A 13571-nucleotide genomic window follows, 5' to 3' on the forward strand; every position below is an offset into this window, starting at 1 on the left:
TTAATTATTCATACACATATAACAAGTTAAACTCGATCATAGAAAAGAATATTAACTGGGAGAAGAACACAATGTGTTTGTCTCATACCTTAATAATATTATAATCTCCAATTGGTGGCGTAGTCAAGGGTTAATCGCCAACTGGATAATAATGTTTTTTTTTTTTTTAACACGTTGTCATGTCCTCTTGGTTTCCTGTCAGGATAAAAACTATGAACTTTTGATTTCCCATTCACCATCTGCAGCTAGAAAACTAGCTCTCACTTGTAATAACTTGTGGTTAGTAAGGAAAATATCACATGGAATCATCAGATGGTCCAGAGCTCCCTAGCCAAGTTACATGCTTTGAGATCCTCCCAAGGTTACCATCCAAGTCTCTGATGCGCTTCAGGTGTGTATGCAAGTCTTGGTCCTCTCTCACTCGCAACCCTTCATTTGTCAGTGCCCATCAAAACTTGGGTTGCAACAAGCACACTCACCTCCTTCTCACGGCCTCGGACAAAACCACAAAGCAGCAACACTTCTTCTCCTTACAAATTAATCAACAAGAAAGTCTAACACCGGCTGCCCATCTTCTAACCCTTCAAACGCCGCCAACCGAGAATGAACGTCTCTACACTGCACAGTGTATGAACGGCTTGGCCTGTCTTTACCTTTCTAATACATCAGCTCCCAAACAAACAGATCCAAACCACCCCGTACGAATATTCAACCCCTGCACCCGAGAGTCTTTATCTCTTCCCCACACTTCACCTGCGTCCTGCACAGCACATGTTACACACCATTTCGGGTACAGTCCTCTTACAAATGAGTATAAAGTTCTCCAAGTGCAAAAGCTTATCCCTGCTTTGGGAGATGTGCATTTTATGTTCAAGGTATTTAAAATGGGGGCAAGTTTATGGAGGCACATAGAGGTAGACCTTAATGATATCTCTTTTGATCCTCTTAACTTCCCCTTTCACAGGCGAAGTGTGTGCGTAAATGGGGCCATACATTGGATGCATGGGACACCCAACCCCATTGTGGTTTTCGACAATGAAGACGAGAAATTCAGAGTAATCCCACTTCCTGAAGATTATACTTGTTTCACGCATCTTGTTAGTTATCCCGTGGGAAATATAGTTGGTGTGGGTGGATATTTGGGTCTAATAGGTGACAGGAGTATGATGAAAAATGAAGCGATGGGGTTATGGATTTTAAAGGACTACGAAAATCTGAACTGGGTTAAGGAGATCATCGTTTTTCCTCGTTGGGCAGTGTCAGGGTATGCTGTTCCTTTTTGTAGCATTCACACAGATGAGCGCCTCCTCCAATCTTCAGGGTTGAGCAGACAGAACCCTGCCTGCATGAAGGTGATTCTATACAACATGAAGAATGAAAGTTTGAGGAGAAGTGATATTGTTTTCCCCGACAAATGGGCTTATTTGACTCGGACTCGATTCAAGTTGCTTACTAGTTACGAGGAAAGCATTGAACCCTTGATAAGATGAGTCACGAGACATGCCTATTTCATCATCAAGTTTTAATTTTATGATTTTTGCAATTTGGCTGGAGAACTTAGGCTTTTCTGGTATTTTTAGGACTTTTCAAGCAAGTTAACCAAAGCAGCTTAAATAGCTGCATAATTGGCATATAGAGATGAATGTAAACTTAGAGCTTGTCAATTCTTTTGACAAAAATTATTAATTATGATGCTCGACTGAAGTTTTTTTTTTTTCCCCCGATAAAAGGTATAGTGAGAATTTACATTGCATGATCAGCAGCTACAACAACAATGACCTCACACATGTTTTTTTTTTTTTTTTTTGTTGCTATGGATATATAAATTATTAATATTATTTTTTTTTTCTCTAAATATTCATGTCCAAAGTGGTTCCCATAATGAGCCTAGAGTGGTGGAATCATCAAGGAAGCCTAAGTTGATCTGGCTGCCCCCATGAGGATTGGTGGCGAGGAAGTTGTGATCAAGTGATTGTGGAGGAGATCAGAGCCACATGGTTGGCTTGCTGGCGTTGCATGTTGACAAGCTCAGTCTGTGCCTTGGCCAGTTGTGCCTGCAGCTCATTCACTTGCTTCTGCAGGTGGCAGATTGCTCCAGCACACCCATAAACTGGGTCTCTAATTCTTGCACTTGCCTCATAAAGCATGCTGCTCACTGCATCGGCTCTTTGAGATTCTGGAAGGTCCTGTTAAAAAAATTGCATGCTCCTTTTAGTTTATACATATGTTTACAACCTCTTGGATGTATCCACAAATTTAATAAATAAAAAACTTTTTTCTCAACTCTCTTTTATGAGGTGAGATTCATGATAATGTGGGACAATACATGATCCACCTCATAAAGAAAAACTTGTATAAGAGCAGCCGGATCACGTATAATATCCGACTGCTCTCATAATTAAAAACACAACCTCTTGGATTTAGTTGTCATATGCTAAAGATTTCCTACACCTCAAAACGTTAAAAGAATAGCGAGATATAGAATATTGATTTGTTGTTAATTGTGAAATTCTCACCTTTGCCAGTTTTTTCTTCCTTGTTAGGTTGCTGTCAGAATAATTTAGTCAGAGTAGTTGATTTCCCTGATAAAGCACTACTAGGCCTAAAGATTTGGTACGTCTGCGTATTTATTTCTAGTGTCTACGTATGTGTGTGAACAACCCCAAGACTTTTCAAATATGGATGCAAACTAACATAATAGTATTTCATGAAAAATGTACATATAATATGTTTATGTTGTCAGATTGTAAATATAAATTACACACCTAAATAAGAATAATTTTAGGAAGACTTTGGATGCGGTCCTTAGTTATGAATATTCTTTGATTTAAACCTTGTTGGTTTTTAATTTTTTTATCAAGGTCCCTAAAATTAATGTGATAATTTATTTCTATGTACATTACTATATTTTTTAAATTAAAAATTAGAAATCTTAGTGTTTATATAAATGAGATTTTAAATTAAAAAAACCATAATTTGTGGGATTAAAAATATTAAAATATAAATATACTATTGTGTGTGTGTGTAAACATGGGTACATTCATCAAAATTAACCAAAAAATTAATTGTATCAAAACATGGGTACATTCTTCAAAATCACAACGAAAAAAAAAAAAAAAAAAAGATATTAGGCTTAATAACATTAGTAAATTTCTTCGATTAAACTTGACATTGATACATTTTAAAATCAAAGAAAAAAGAATGTACCCATATAAGTTTAAAAATGGATTAGAGAAAATTTGAATATATTTTATATAAAAAAAATTGTACATTTTACATATAACAAATTGGTATATTTAAGAATGAGTACATTTTAATATTAAAAAGTTTTACATGAATGGGTACATATAATTAGCATGGGTACATTTAGCAAAAATAAAAAGTACAAATAAAAAAAATACATGAGTACAAATACAAATAAACTTTAAAAAATATGGGCACACAAAGAAATTAAATATGGGTACAAATTAAAATTGAAAAGAAAATGAGTACAAATTAAAAACGAATTACAATTAAAAATGGGTACAAACTAAAACTAAAAATATATGATAAAAAATTTAGTCATAAATGTAAATAGACTAATTGTAATATTTTTAACATTAAATAAATATATTTAGAAATAAAAAATATTTTATTATTCAAATAATTAATGATGTTATTAATACCCAAAGACCTTGATCAAAAATTAAAAATGAATAGAATTTTAATTAATGAAGTAGTAAAAGAAAGGACGATAACCTAATTTCATCATAATTTTACCTCTAAATTTACAGTCTAATAGTAAAACGATAGTTTGAACTCTTCCGTATTTTGAAAATATTTCAAATCCCAAGGTCTTAGACCTACTTTGACCAGTGCTCTTGTTTTGGAACATGATGAAGAAAAGTACCTGCAAGAACTTGATGATATTGCTTGCCCCAAAGACACGATGAGCTATAGTAAACTTGACTGGCTCAGAGGGAGGAAAGTAAGGGGCCAAAACGCACTTCTCTGCACATCTTCTCCTCAAGATCTTGCATGCAGAACAAGGACTTATAACTGGTGGACTTGGAGTAGGAGTTGGGGTTGGCGGAGACGATGGTGAAGATGAAGGAGGAGATTGAGACATAGTTGATGAAGTGGTTGTGTAATTTGTGTTCATTGTTTCAGTACTGCACTCCATTGCAGCTCAAGCTTGAAGCTTTGGTTTGGACTTGGTATATGCTGTGAGAGAGAGAGAGAGAGAGAGAGAGAGAGAGAGAGAGAATGCTGAGCTGAGGTGGGGTTTGCTTGAAGCACAAAGTGAGGGTATAAATAGGGAAAGTGAAGCTGGGTAATGAGGTATCGTATGACGTCAGCTGTTGAATGTTATTGTATTTAAGTAGGGTGCGGCTTCTACTACCAATATAATGATAGAATCAAATTTTGATTTCTAATTAAGCGGTTAGGTTTGTGTGCTACGCCATTAAAAATGTGAATTTCGTATTTATTATGTCATCATTTAATAATTGAATTAACAGATCGTTTAATGAATATTAAAATAAGGTGACAAATAAATATATAGAATCAATATATTTATATATTGGATGAGATTGTAATTGAACATAAATATAATAGTGCAAAAAGTAAGCTCTGTTGAAAAGTCTGATGGCAATGAATGCCCACAGTTCATTAGCAGAATTCTTCAGCATGGGCATAAGTTTTCAATGCCCATGCAAAGTGAAAGTTGAATACATAGAGATTGTATAGTCAGACGAAATGTCGTAAATTTCAAAATGCATTAACTGCATCAGTTTGGAGTTGCTCTATAAATAGAGCACCCCGCATGTTTTCATGTAACAGAAAATATAAGAAGAAGCAAATGAGAGAGAAATATCAGTAACATCATCTATTCCTCTGCCTTTTATTTGTTATCCTCTTGTGCTATAGTTTTAGTGTGACATTTTACATCTACCTTGCACCTACAATTAAAAAGGTTATTCCTCTAACTTTGACCTATTTATAACACGTTATCAGCAGAGTCTCTAAATATAATTATTCTCTCATCTCTCTTCGCCGAACAAACGAAAGAAAGAAAAAATGTTTCCTCTAAGGTTTTTACTGTTCATCTTCTTCCTCTGCCTCAACTGCGCCGTATACCCTCGCGATGAACTGTTTGCTCCATGCCTGCTCTTAGTTCTCAATCTAACGGTTACATACATCTTTGATTACTTGTCTGGTGTAGAGATTGATTACTAACCCAGTATTTATTTATGTTAATTTTACTGCAATCCAAGATGGTGCGGTACAATCGACTATCTTGAACTGCAAATTTATTCTTACTGCGATCCAAGACGATGCGGTATCATCACCTATCTTGGACTGCAGATTTAATTTTACTGCAAATTTTAGGTGGAACGGTATAATCGCCCACCCTACCCTGCATATATAAATTTACTTGCTGTTTAATTTCATTGCAATTTTAGGTGGTGCGGTATAATCGCACACACTGCTCTGCATATTTAATTTTCCTGTTACTTGAGTGGTGCGAAATAATCGCCCATTCTATATTACATTATTTCAATGAGAATGGTGCGGTACAATCGCCCTCCTCATTCACCCTGAAAATCTCGAGCCAGAAGTTTCGAGTCCTTATCATTTTGGCCTGAAGATCAAAATGAAAAATTTGTAAGAACCAGAAGTTCTAACATCATATTCCTCCAGGAATACATATTATTGCAAGTTCTTACACATCTCATTTTCTTTCAGAAAAGAAAATGGCGAACTTGGCGAAGCTTGAATTTGCTGCCCTGGATATTACCGGGAAGAATTACCTGACCTGGGTACTGGATACTAAGATCCATCTGGAAGCAGGGAATCTTGGAGATACCATCAGGGAAGAGAGCAACTCATCCTCTCAAGATCGGGCAAAGGCCATGATTTTCATTCGTCGCCATCTTGATGAGGCGCTAAAGAGCGAGTACTTAACGGTTGAAGATCCGTTAGCTCTCTGGAATGCCTTGAGAAACAGATACAATCACCAGACAACGGTGATTCTTCCAAGGGCCCGTTATGAGTGGACTCATCTGAGGATCCAAGACTTCAAGTCAGTGGCAGAATACAATTCTGCATTGTTCAGAATTACCTCTCAGATGAAGCTCTGTGGGGATATTATTACTGAGGAGCATATGCTGGAAAAGACTCTCAGCACATTTCATGCCTCCAACGTGCTCATGCAGCAGCAGTATAGAGCGCGAGGCTACACTGAATACAACCAGCTGATATCTGTGCTCTTAGTAGCTGAACAGAATAATGAGCTCCTGATGAAAAACCATCATTCCCGACCTACTGGATCTGCACCATTCCCAGAAGTGAATGCTGCTTCCCTCGAAGTGAACGCCACATCCTCTGGTGGTGATAATCATAAACGAGGACGTGGCCACAAGCGAGGTCGATGGAATAGGAAAGGCAAGAACCATGGAGTTCAGTTTCACAACCAGGTTCCGAGGCATAATTCAGGCCCGAGCTTCAAAAATGCGAATCGCCACAAAGGCAAAGCTCATATGAACAATACTTCTAGAAACTCTGAACGAGCCTGCCATAGGTGTAGTGGCAATGGGCATTGGGCGCGTACTTGTCGTACCCCAAAACATCTATTAGATCTGTATCAAGCCTCCCTCAAGGAGAAGGGTGTCGAGACCAATTTTATCGACCAGGCTAGACCAATGGATATACCTGATCCGGTGTTTGACTTATCAGGGCAGTTGAACACAACTCATCTAGATGTTCCAGATTTTATTGTGGAAAAGGGAAATGAAGTATACCGGTCCGATTAAAACATTGATGTACTTTTATTATGCTGAACTTGTAGTATTTTCAGATTCAATAAAAGTGGCATGTAAATTTCTTGTTATAACTTGCTTTTAACTCTGATTCTCTTACTCAAAAAGTATGGATAAAAACTGTGGTTATTCTCAGAACATAAGAAATGGCGGAGATATTTATCTTGCAGACAGTGTAACCACACATACAATACTTCGTGATCGAAAGTATTTCTCAGGCTTAATACCTACAAGAGTAGGGGTAACAACAATAACAGGACCTTCAGATGTAATTCAAGGTTCAGGGCAAGCCCAGATTATGTTACCAAATGGAACAATATTGTCCATACATAATGCATTGTATGTTACTCGATCTACTCGAAATTTGTTGAGTTTCAAAGACATACGTTTAAATGGATACCACATTGAAACAAAAAGTGCAGAAAATGTGGAGTATATATGCATTACCTCCAATGATACCCAGAAGTGTATATTGGAGAAGTTGCGTGGTATGTCGAGTGGATTGTATTATACATACATAAGGACAATTGAATCACATACTGTCATGAACCAGAAGTTCATTGATTCAAAAGTTTACATGTTTTGGCATGACCGTCTGGGTCATCCAGGATCTACCATGATGCGTAGGATCATTACCAACTTTAATGGACATCCATTATTGAGCAGACACATTGCTGCCTCAAATGATAACCGTTGCAAAGCTTGCTCTCAAGGGAAGTTGGTAATTAGACCATCTCAACTAAAGGTTGATGCTGAATCCCCATCATTTCTGCAAAGAATTCAAGGGGATATTTGTGGGCCTATTCAACCATCATGTGGACCATTTCGATATTTTATGGTTTTGGTTGATGCATCTACCCGATGGTCACATGTTTGTCTCTTGTCTACTCGGAATGTAGCCTTTGCGAGACTTCTTGCTCAGTTAATTAAGTTACGAGCACAGTTCCCAGATTATCCCATTAAGTCAATCCGACTTGATAATGCTGGTGAATTTACGTCTCAAACATTTGATGATTATTGCATGACTTTGGGCATTGATGTTGAACACCCTGTTCCTCATGTCCATACTCAAAATGGTTTAGCAGAAGCATTAATCAAGCGACTTCAGTTAATAGCTCGCACTCTGCTTATGAAAACCAAATTACCAGTCTATGTATGGGGACATGCCATCTTACATGCTGCATCATTGGTTCGATTGAGACCTATAGCCAACCATAAATACTCTTCAGTACAACTCGTGTTTGGACATCAGCCAAACATTTCCCATTTACGAGTTTTTGGTTGTACTGTTTATGTGCTTATTGCACCGCTGCAATGCACTAAAATGGGACCTCAGCGTAGACTGGGAATTTACGTGGGTTTTAATTCATCATCTATCATTAGATATTTGGAACCCTTGACAGGTGATATGTTTACAGCTCGTTTTGCTGATTGTCACTTTGATGAGACAATTTTCCCGTCGTTAGGGAGAGAAAAGACCGTTCCAGAAGAACGGAAAGAGCTGACATGGGTTGTTCCCACCTTGTCTCATTTTGATCCTCGCAGCATTCAATGTGAAAATGAAGTGAGAAGGATCGTTCATCTTCAAAGTATTGCCAATCAAATGCCGGATGCATTTAATGATGCTATGAAAGTGACAAAATCATATATACCAGCTGCAAATGCACTTGCAAGAATTGATGTCCCTGTTGGACAAAATAAAGTGGCAGCGAATGATTCATCTGGTGCACGCCTGAAGCGTGGTAGACCCCAAGGTTCAAAAGATTCAGCCCCTCGAAAGAGAAGGTCGAGGGCACAATTGAATCCAAATGAAATCATTCAAGAAGAGAAAATGAATGATACATCCACAATTCATGATTCTGGACTTCCAGAGAAAGAAAATGTCTTTGATGAGACATATGTCCCTGAAGAGACAGAAGTACATGAAAGCAAAGAAATCTCTATAAATTATGCATGTACAAATGAATTGTGGGATCGGAATGAAATAATCATCAATGATATGTTTGCATTCGCAGTAGCCACTGAAATCATCTTAAGTGATGATATTGAGCCCCGCTTTGTTGATGAATGCAAACAGAGACAGGATTGGCCTAAGTGGAAAGATGCAATCCAGGCATAATTAAATTCCTTGGAAAGGCGGAATGTTTTTGGACCAGTAGTCCAAACCCCGCCTAGTGTAAACCCCGTGGGTTACAAATGGGTATTCACAAGGAAACGCAATGAGAAAAACAAGATCGCAAGATACAAAGCACGACTAGTTGCACAAGGTTTTTCTCAAAGACCTGGAATTGATTATGAGGAGACATAATCTCCTGTAATGGACGCAATTACGTTCCGTTACTTAATAAGTTTAGTGGTTTCAGAAAGACTTGACATGCGACTTATGGATGTCATCACTGCGTATCTATATGGAGAATTAGATACTGACATCTATATGAAAGCCCCAGAAGGACTTAAGTTGCCTGAAACAAGTAACAAACCACGAGGTATGCTCTCGATCAAATTAAGGCGATCATTGTATGGTCTGAAACAATCTGGACGAATGTGGTATAATCGTCTCAGTGAGTATTTGATCAAAGAATGGTATATCAACAATGTTATTTGCCCTTGTGTGTTCATTAAGAAATCCAATTCTAGATTCGCTATAGTGACAGTATATGTTGATGATATGAATCTAGTTGGAACTCCTGAAGAGCTCAATAAAACTGCTGAATATCTGAAAAGCGAATTTGAAATGAAAGACCTTGGAAAAACAAAATATTGTCTCGGCCTGCAGATCGAGCATTGTGCTAGTGGAATTTTGGTCCACCAATCAGCTTACATTGAAAATTTTCTGAAGCGATTTGGTATGGACAGGGCTTATCCACTAAGCACGCCAATGGTCGTTCGTTCTTTGGACATTAAGAAAGATTCATTTCGTCAAAAAGAAGATGATGAACTGGTCCTTGGTCCAGAAGTACCATATCTGAGTGTAGTAGGTGCTTTGTTGTATTTAGCACAATGTACTAGACCAGGTATAGCTCTGCTCCAACAATTCGCCATTGGAAGGGTATCAAAGATGTATTGCGATACCTTCGTGGGACAACAGACATGGGTCTCTTCTACTCAAAGAACTCCACAAATGATCAGGTCCTTGATGGATATGCAGATGCTGGTTTCCTCTCTGATCCGCATAAAGCCCGCTCACAAACTGGATATGTGTTTAAGAATGGAGATACAACAATCTCATGGCGCTCAACCAAGCAAACATTAGTTGCTACATCTTCAAATCATTCAGAAATACTTGCTTTACATGAAGCAAGTCGTGAATGTTCTTGGTTAAGATCAATGATCCATCATATTCGGAATTCATGCGGTCTAGCTTCGAAGACAAACAACCCAACTGTCATCCATGAAGATAATGCAGCCTGTGTTGCCCAAATGAAGGAATGATTCATCAAGGGCGATAAGACTAAACACATATCTCCAAAGTTTTTCAGTGCTCATGAGCTTCAGAAGGCTAAAATTATTGAAGTCAGACAAATCCGTTCAAATAAAAATCTGGCAGACTTGTTCACCAAATCTCTACCAAAGTGCACATTTCAGAAGTTAGTGCAAGGCATCGGATTACGTGGACTTACCAAATAGTTAAATTTGGAGAATGCGGAATCAGGGGGAGAAACATATAGGGGGAGTATCCATGATACATGCTTGTTGTACTCTTTTTCCTTCGATTAGGATTTTTCCCACTGGGTTTTTCCTATCAAGGTTTTAACGAGGCAACATAAGCATAATTGACACTATATCAACGATCCAGGAAAAGTTGTACTCTTTTTCCTTCGCTATGGTTTTTTTTTTCCCACTGGGTTTTTCCAAGCAAGGTTTTAACGAGGCAACTCATGTTGATATGTGGGCATTCAAGGGGGAGTGTTGAAAAGTCTGATGGCAATGAATGCCCACAGTTCATTAGCAGAATTCTTCAGCATGGGCAGAAGTTTTCAATGCCCATGCAAAGTGAAAGTTGAATACATAGAGATTGTATAGTCAGACGAAGTGTCGTAAATTTCAAAATGCATTAACTGCATCAGTTTGGAGTTGCTCTATAAATAGAGCACTCCGCATGTTTTCATGTAACAGAAAATATAAGAAGAAGCAAACGAGAGAGAAATATCAGTAACATCATCTATTCCTCTGCCTTTTATTTGTTATCCTCTTGTGCTATAGTTTTAGTGTGGCATTTTATATCTACCTTGCACCTACAATTAAAAAGGTTATTCCTCTAACTTTGACCTATTTATAACAAGCTCTACTTTTTGTTTACTTTTGGTTTATTTGGAGGAAAATACTCGTGCGCAAGTTTGAAATTCTCATCCTCTTTTGAAAAAACACCCCAGTTTACTGTGGTACAATTTTAAAGTTTAAAAATCAAAATTTGCTGCATACAAACAATTCAATAACCTCCAATGTCCTTCAGACATATTAGTATTTTAAGAAACAAATAACTTAAAATTGATCTTGTATTTTTTGCATCCACTAAATCTTCGGTGCTAAAATTGTTTAGTAATAAAGTGAATCAAATTTTATTTTATTTTTTGTTAATTAAAATATTAGGTGGTTGGGTTTAGTCAAATGGTATAAATTATGATTAAGAACGATGTTATTCTTATCTCAATGTCTTATCTTCCCATCCACTTTTTAATAAAAAAATTTAATTACAAATGTCGATATGCAAAAAGACTGATAAGGACATTAATTATCTTGTTTTGCTTAATTTAAAAATAAATAAATAAATAAAAAAAGTTGGGCGTGGGAGAAGATTTGTCTACGTTAAACCCTAACTCATATTTTCATCTCCTTTCATTCAAAGAAAATAAAAAAAAGGTAAATATCAGTTTACTACCCTCATGTTTCGAGGTTTTCAACATTTAGTACATCAAGTTTTTTTCGTCCTAGAGTCATACCTAAAATGTAAATTTTGGGACAGTTTCACACATCCGTTAGTCTTCCGTTAACTAATGATGTGGCGCCCACATGTCAATGAGGGTCCCAAGTGGATATTAAAAATATTATATATTATATATTAAATTTTAAAAAAAAATTACAAAATTACAACGACAAAAAAAAAAAAACTGCTCTTCTCCTTTGAACATCTTCTTGTTCTCCCTCCCTTCTTTAACCCTCCTCTCTCTCCTCCTCTGCACACCATCTCCACTTTCTCGTTATAACCGTCATCTCTCTCCTCCTATGCACACCCTCTCCACTTCACAGCTTTTAGGCCACTCTGCTTTGCCAAAGAGTTACTGAGTCGGAACCCCGAACTGGCTACTGATCTGGTGCGGGTCAACCCAAAAACCATCCGTCTTCTACCTTTCTCAATCCCTTCCAAATCAGTTGCTTTACAGACCCTTCACATCAAAAATCTTAGAAACCCAACACCATCATTTCACAGTCAATTACCTCATAAACTCATGTGGGTTGTCCTCAGAAGGTGCAATCTCGGCATCCAAGATCTTCAAGTTGCGATCTCCAGAAAATGAAGACTCTGTTTTGGCCCTTCTGAGAAACCATGGACTCTTTGAAACCTAAATCTTAAAGGTTTTTAGGTCAGCCCCAAAAATTCTTCTAAATATTAATTGAGGGATTTTGAAAATTACAGCCGAGAAAAGGAAAAGAAATTGAAAATGGTTGCGAGAGATGGGATTCAGATTAGGTTTATAAACTTGGCCTCCTTTTCTCCTTCTCTCAGACTTCTCTTGTATTTGCTTTTAACCGAATCTGATTTCAGAAGCATCGGCAGTGGTTAATTTCTTAGGATCACAGTTTGGATGGAAGATCATTTTTTGAGATGATTCATTGTTTTATCTCCCCGCTTCTCTTAGTAGGTACGGGTTACAAAGGAAAGAAGGGAGGGAGGGGGTTGGGGGAAGGTAAGCATCGGCAGTGGTTAATTTCTTAGGATCACAGTTTGGATGGAAGATCATTTTTTGAGATGATTCATTGTTTTATCTCCCCGCTTCTCTTAGTAGGTACGGGTTACAAAGGAAAGAAGGGAGGGAGGGGGTTGGGGGAAGGTATGAGTTGCAGAGGAACTTTTTTTTTTTTTTTTAAATTGAGTGGGTCGTTGAAGGAAGGAGAGGGTTAGATTTGCACATATGGGTGGAAGTCGAGAAGGGAGGGACGATCGAGGTTGAGGAAGAACAACCTTTTGTTTTTGTTTTTTGTAATTTTGTAATTTTTAATATTCACATGGGATCCTTATTGACACATGGCGTCCAATCATTGTCCACGTGGGCGCCACGTCATCAGTTAACGAAAGACTTAACAGTTTGACTAACGGATGTATAAGACTGTCCTAAAATTTACACTTTAGGTATGACTCTGGGACGAAAAAAACTTGATGTACTAAATGTTGAAAACCATGAAACATGAGGGTAGTAATCTGATATTTACTCATAAAAAATATCAATGGACTTAGAAGATGACTTTTTCATTGAAGAGGTGGAAAATGACGTTTCTACGGAAGGGGTAGAAGATTATGTTTCCATTGAAAAGGTAGAAGAATAATTTGTGTGTGGGTCATTTGAATTTGTCCATCGTATTTTTGAATTTGGGTTGTCGAATTCTTTGAATTTAGATACCTCTGTCGTTTCCATTTGAATTTGCAGACCTTTTTACTTGTTTAAATTTTTTAAGAGACAATTTTATAATTCCATATGTATCTATATATTTATTTGGACCCAAAATTACATCATCGGCCCGTGCAATCAAGGCCGTTAAGTAGGCATAGCTACC

The 13571-nt window shown here is 37.3% G+C and overlaps 2 protein-coding genes and 1 pseudogene across 2 annotated transcripts; 2 read left to right on the plus strand and 1 right to left on the minus strand.

Moving 5' to 3' along the window:
- Positions 1-299: 299 nt before the first annotated feature.
- LOC137743081 (putative F-box protein At5g52610) lies at positions 300-1490 on the plus strand. The gene has a single exon (XM_068482996.1). The coding sequence runs from the start codon at positions 300-302 to the stop codon at positions 1488-1490; it is 1191 nt and encodes a 396-aa protein (XP_068339097.1).
- Positions 1491-1858: 368 nt separating this feature from the next.
- LOC137743844 (LOB domain-containing protein 1-like) lies at positions 1859-4236 on the minus strand (annotated as a pseudogene).
- A 1874-nt stretch (positions 4237-6110) lies between these two features.
- On the plus strand, positions 6111-6794 carry LOC137743082 (uncharacterized). Its single transcript, XM_068482997.1, has 2 exons — positions 6111-6329; positions 6459-6794. Exons 1-2 carry the CDS (start codon positions 6111-6113, stop codon positions 6792-6794), a joined length of 555 nt encoding a protein of 184 aa, XP_068339098.1.
- The last annotated feature ends 6777 nt before the right edge of the window (positions 6795-13571 follow it).

Source organism: Pyrus communis, chromosome 8 (genome assembly GCF_963583255.1).
Source record: "Pyrus communis chromosome 8, drPyrComm1.1, whole genome shotgun sequence".
NCBI classification, from domain to species: Eukaryota; Viridiplantae; Streptophyta; class Magnoliopsida; order Rosales; family Rosaceae; genus Pyrus; species Pyrus communis.

Excerpts from the sequence above, each read along its gene's own strand:
- LOC137743081 (XM_068482996.1), top strand. The coding sequence starts at position 300 with ATGGAATCATCAGATGGTCCAGAGCTCCCTAGCCAAGTTACATGCTTT.
- LOC137743082 (XM_068482997.1), top strand. The coding sequence starts at position 6,111 with ATGAAGCTCTGTGGGGATATTATTACTGAGGAGCATATGCTGGAAAAG. Across the intron at positions 6,330-6,458 it reads GATCTGCACCATTCCCAGAA|GTTCCGAGGCATAATTCAGG; the intron begins GTGAATGCTGCT and ends TTTCACAACCAG.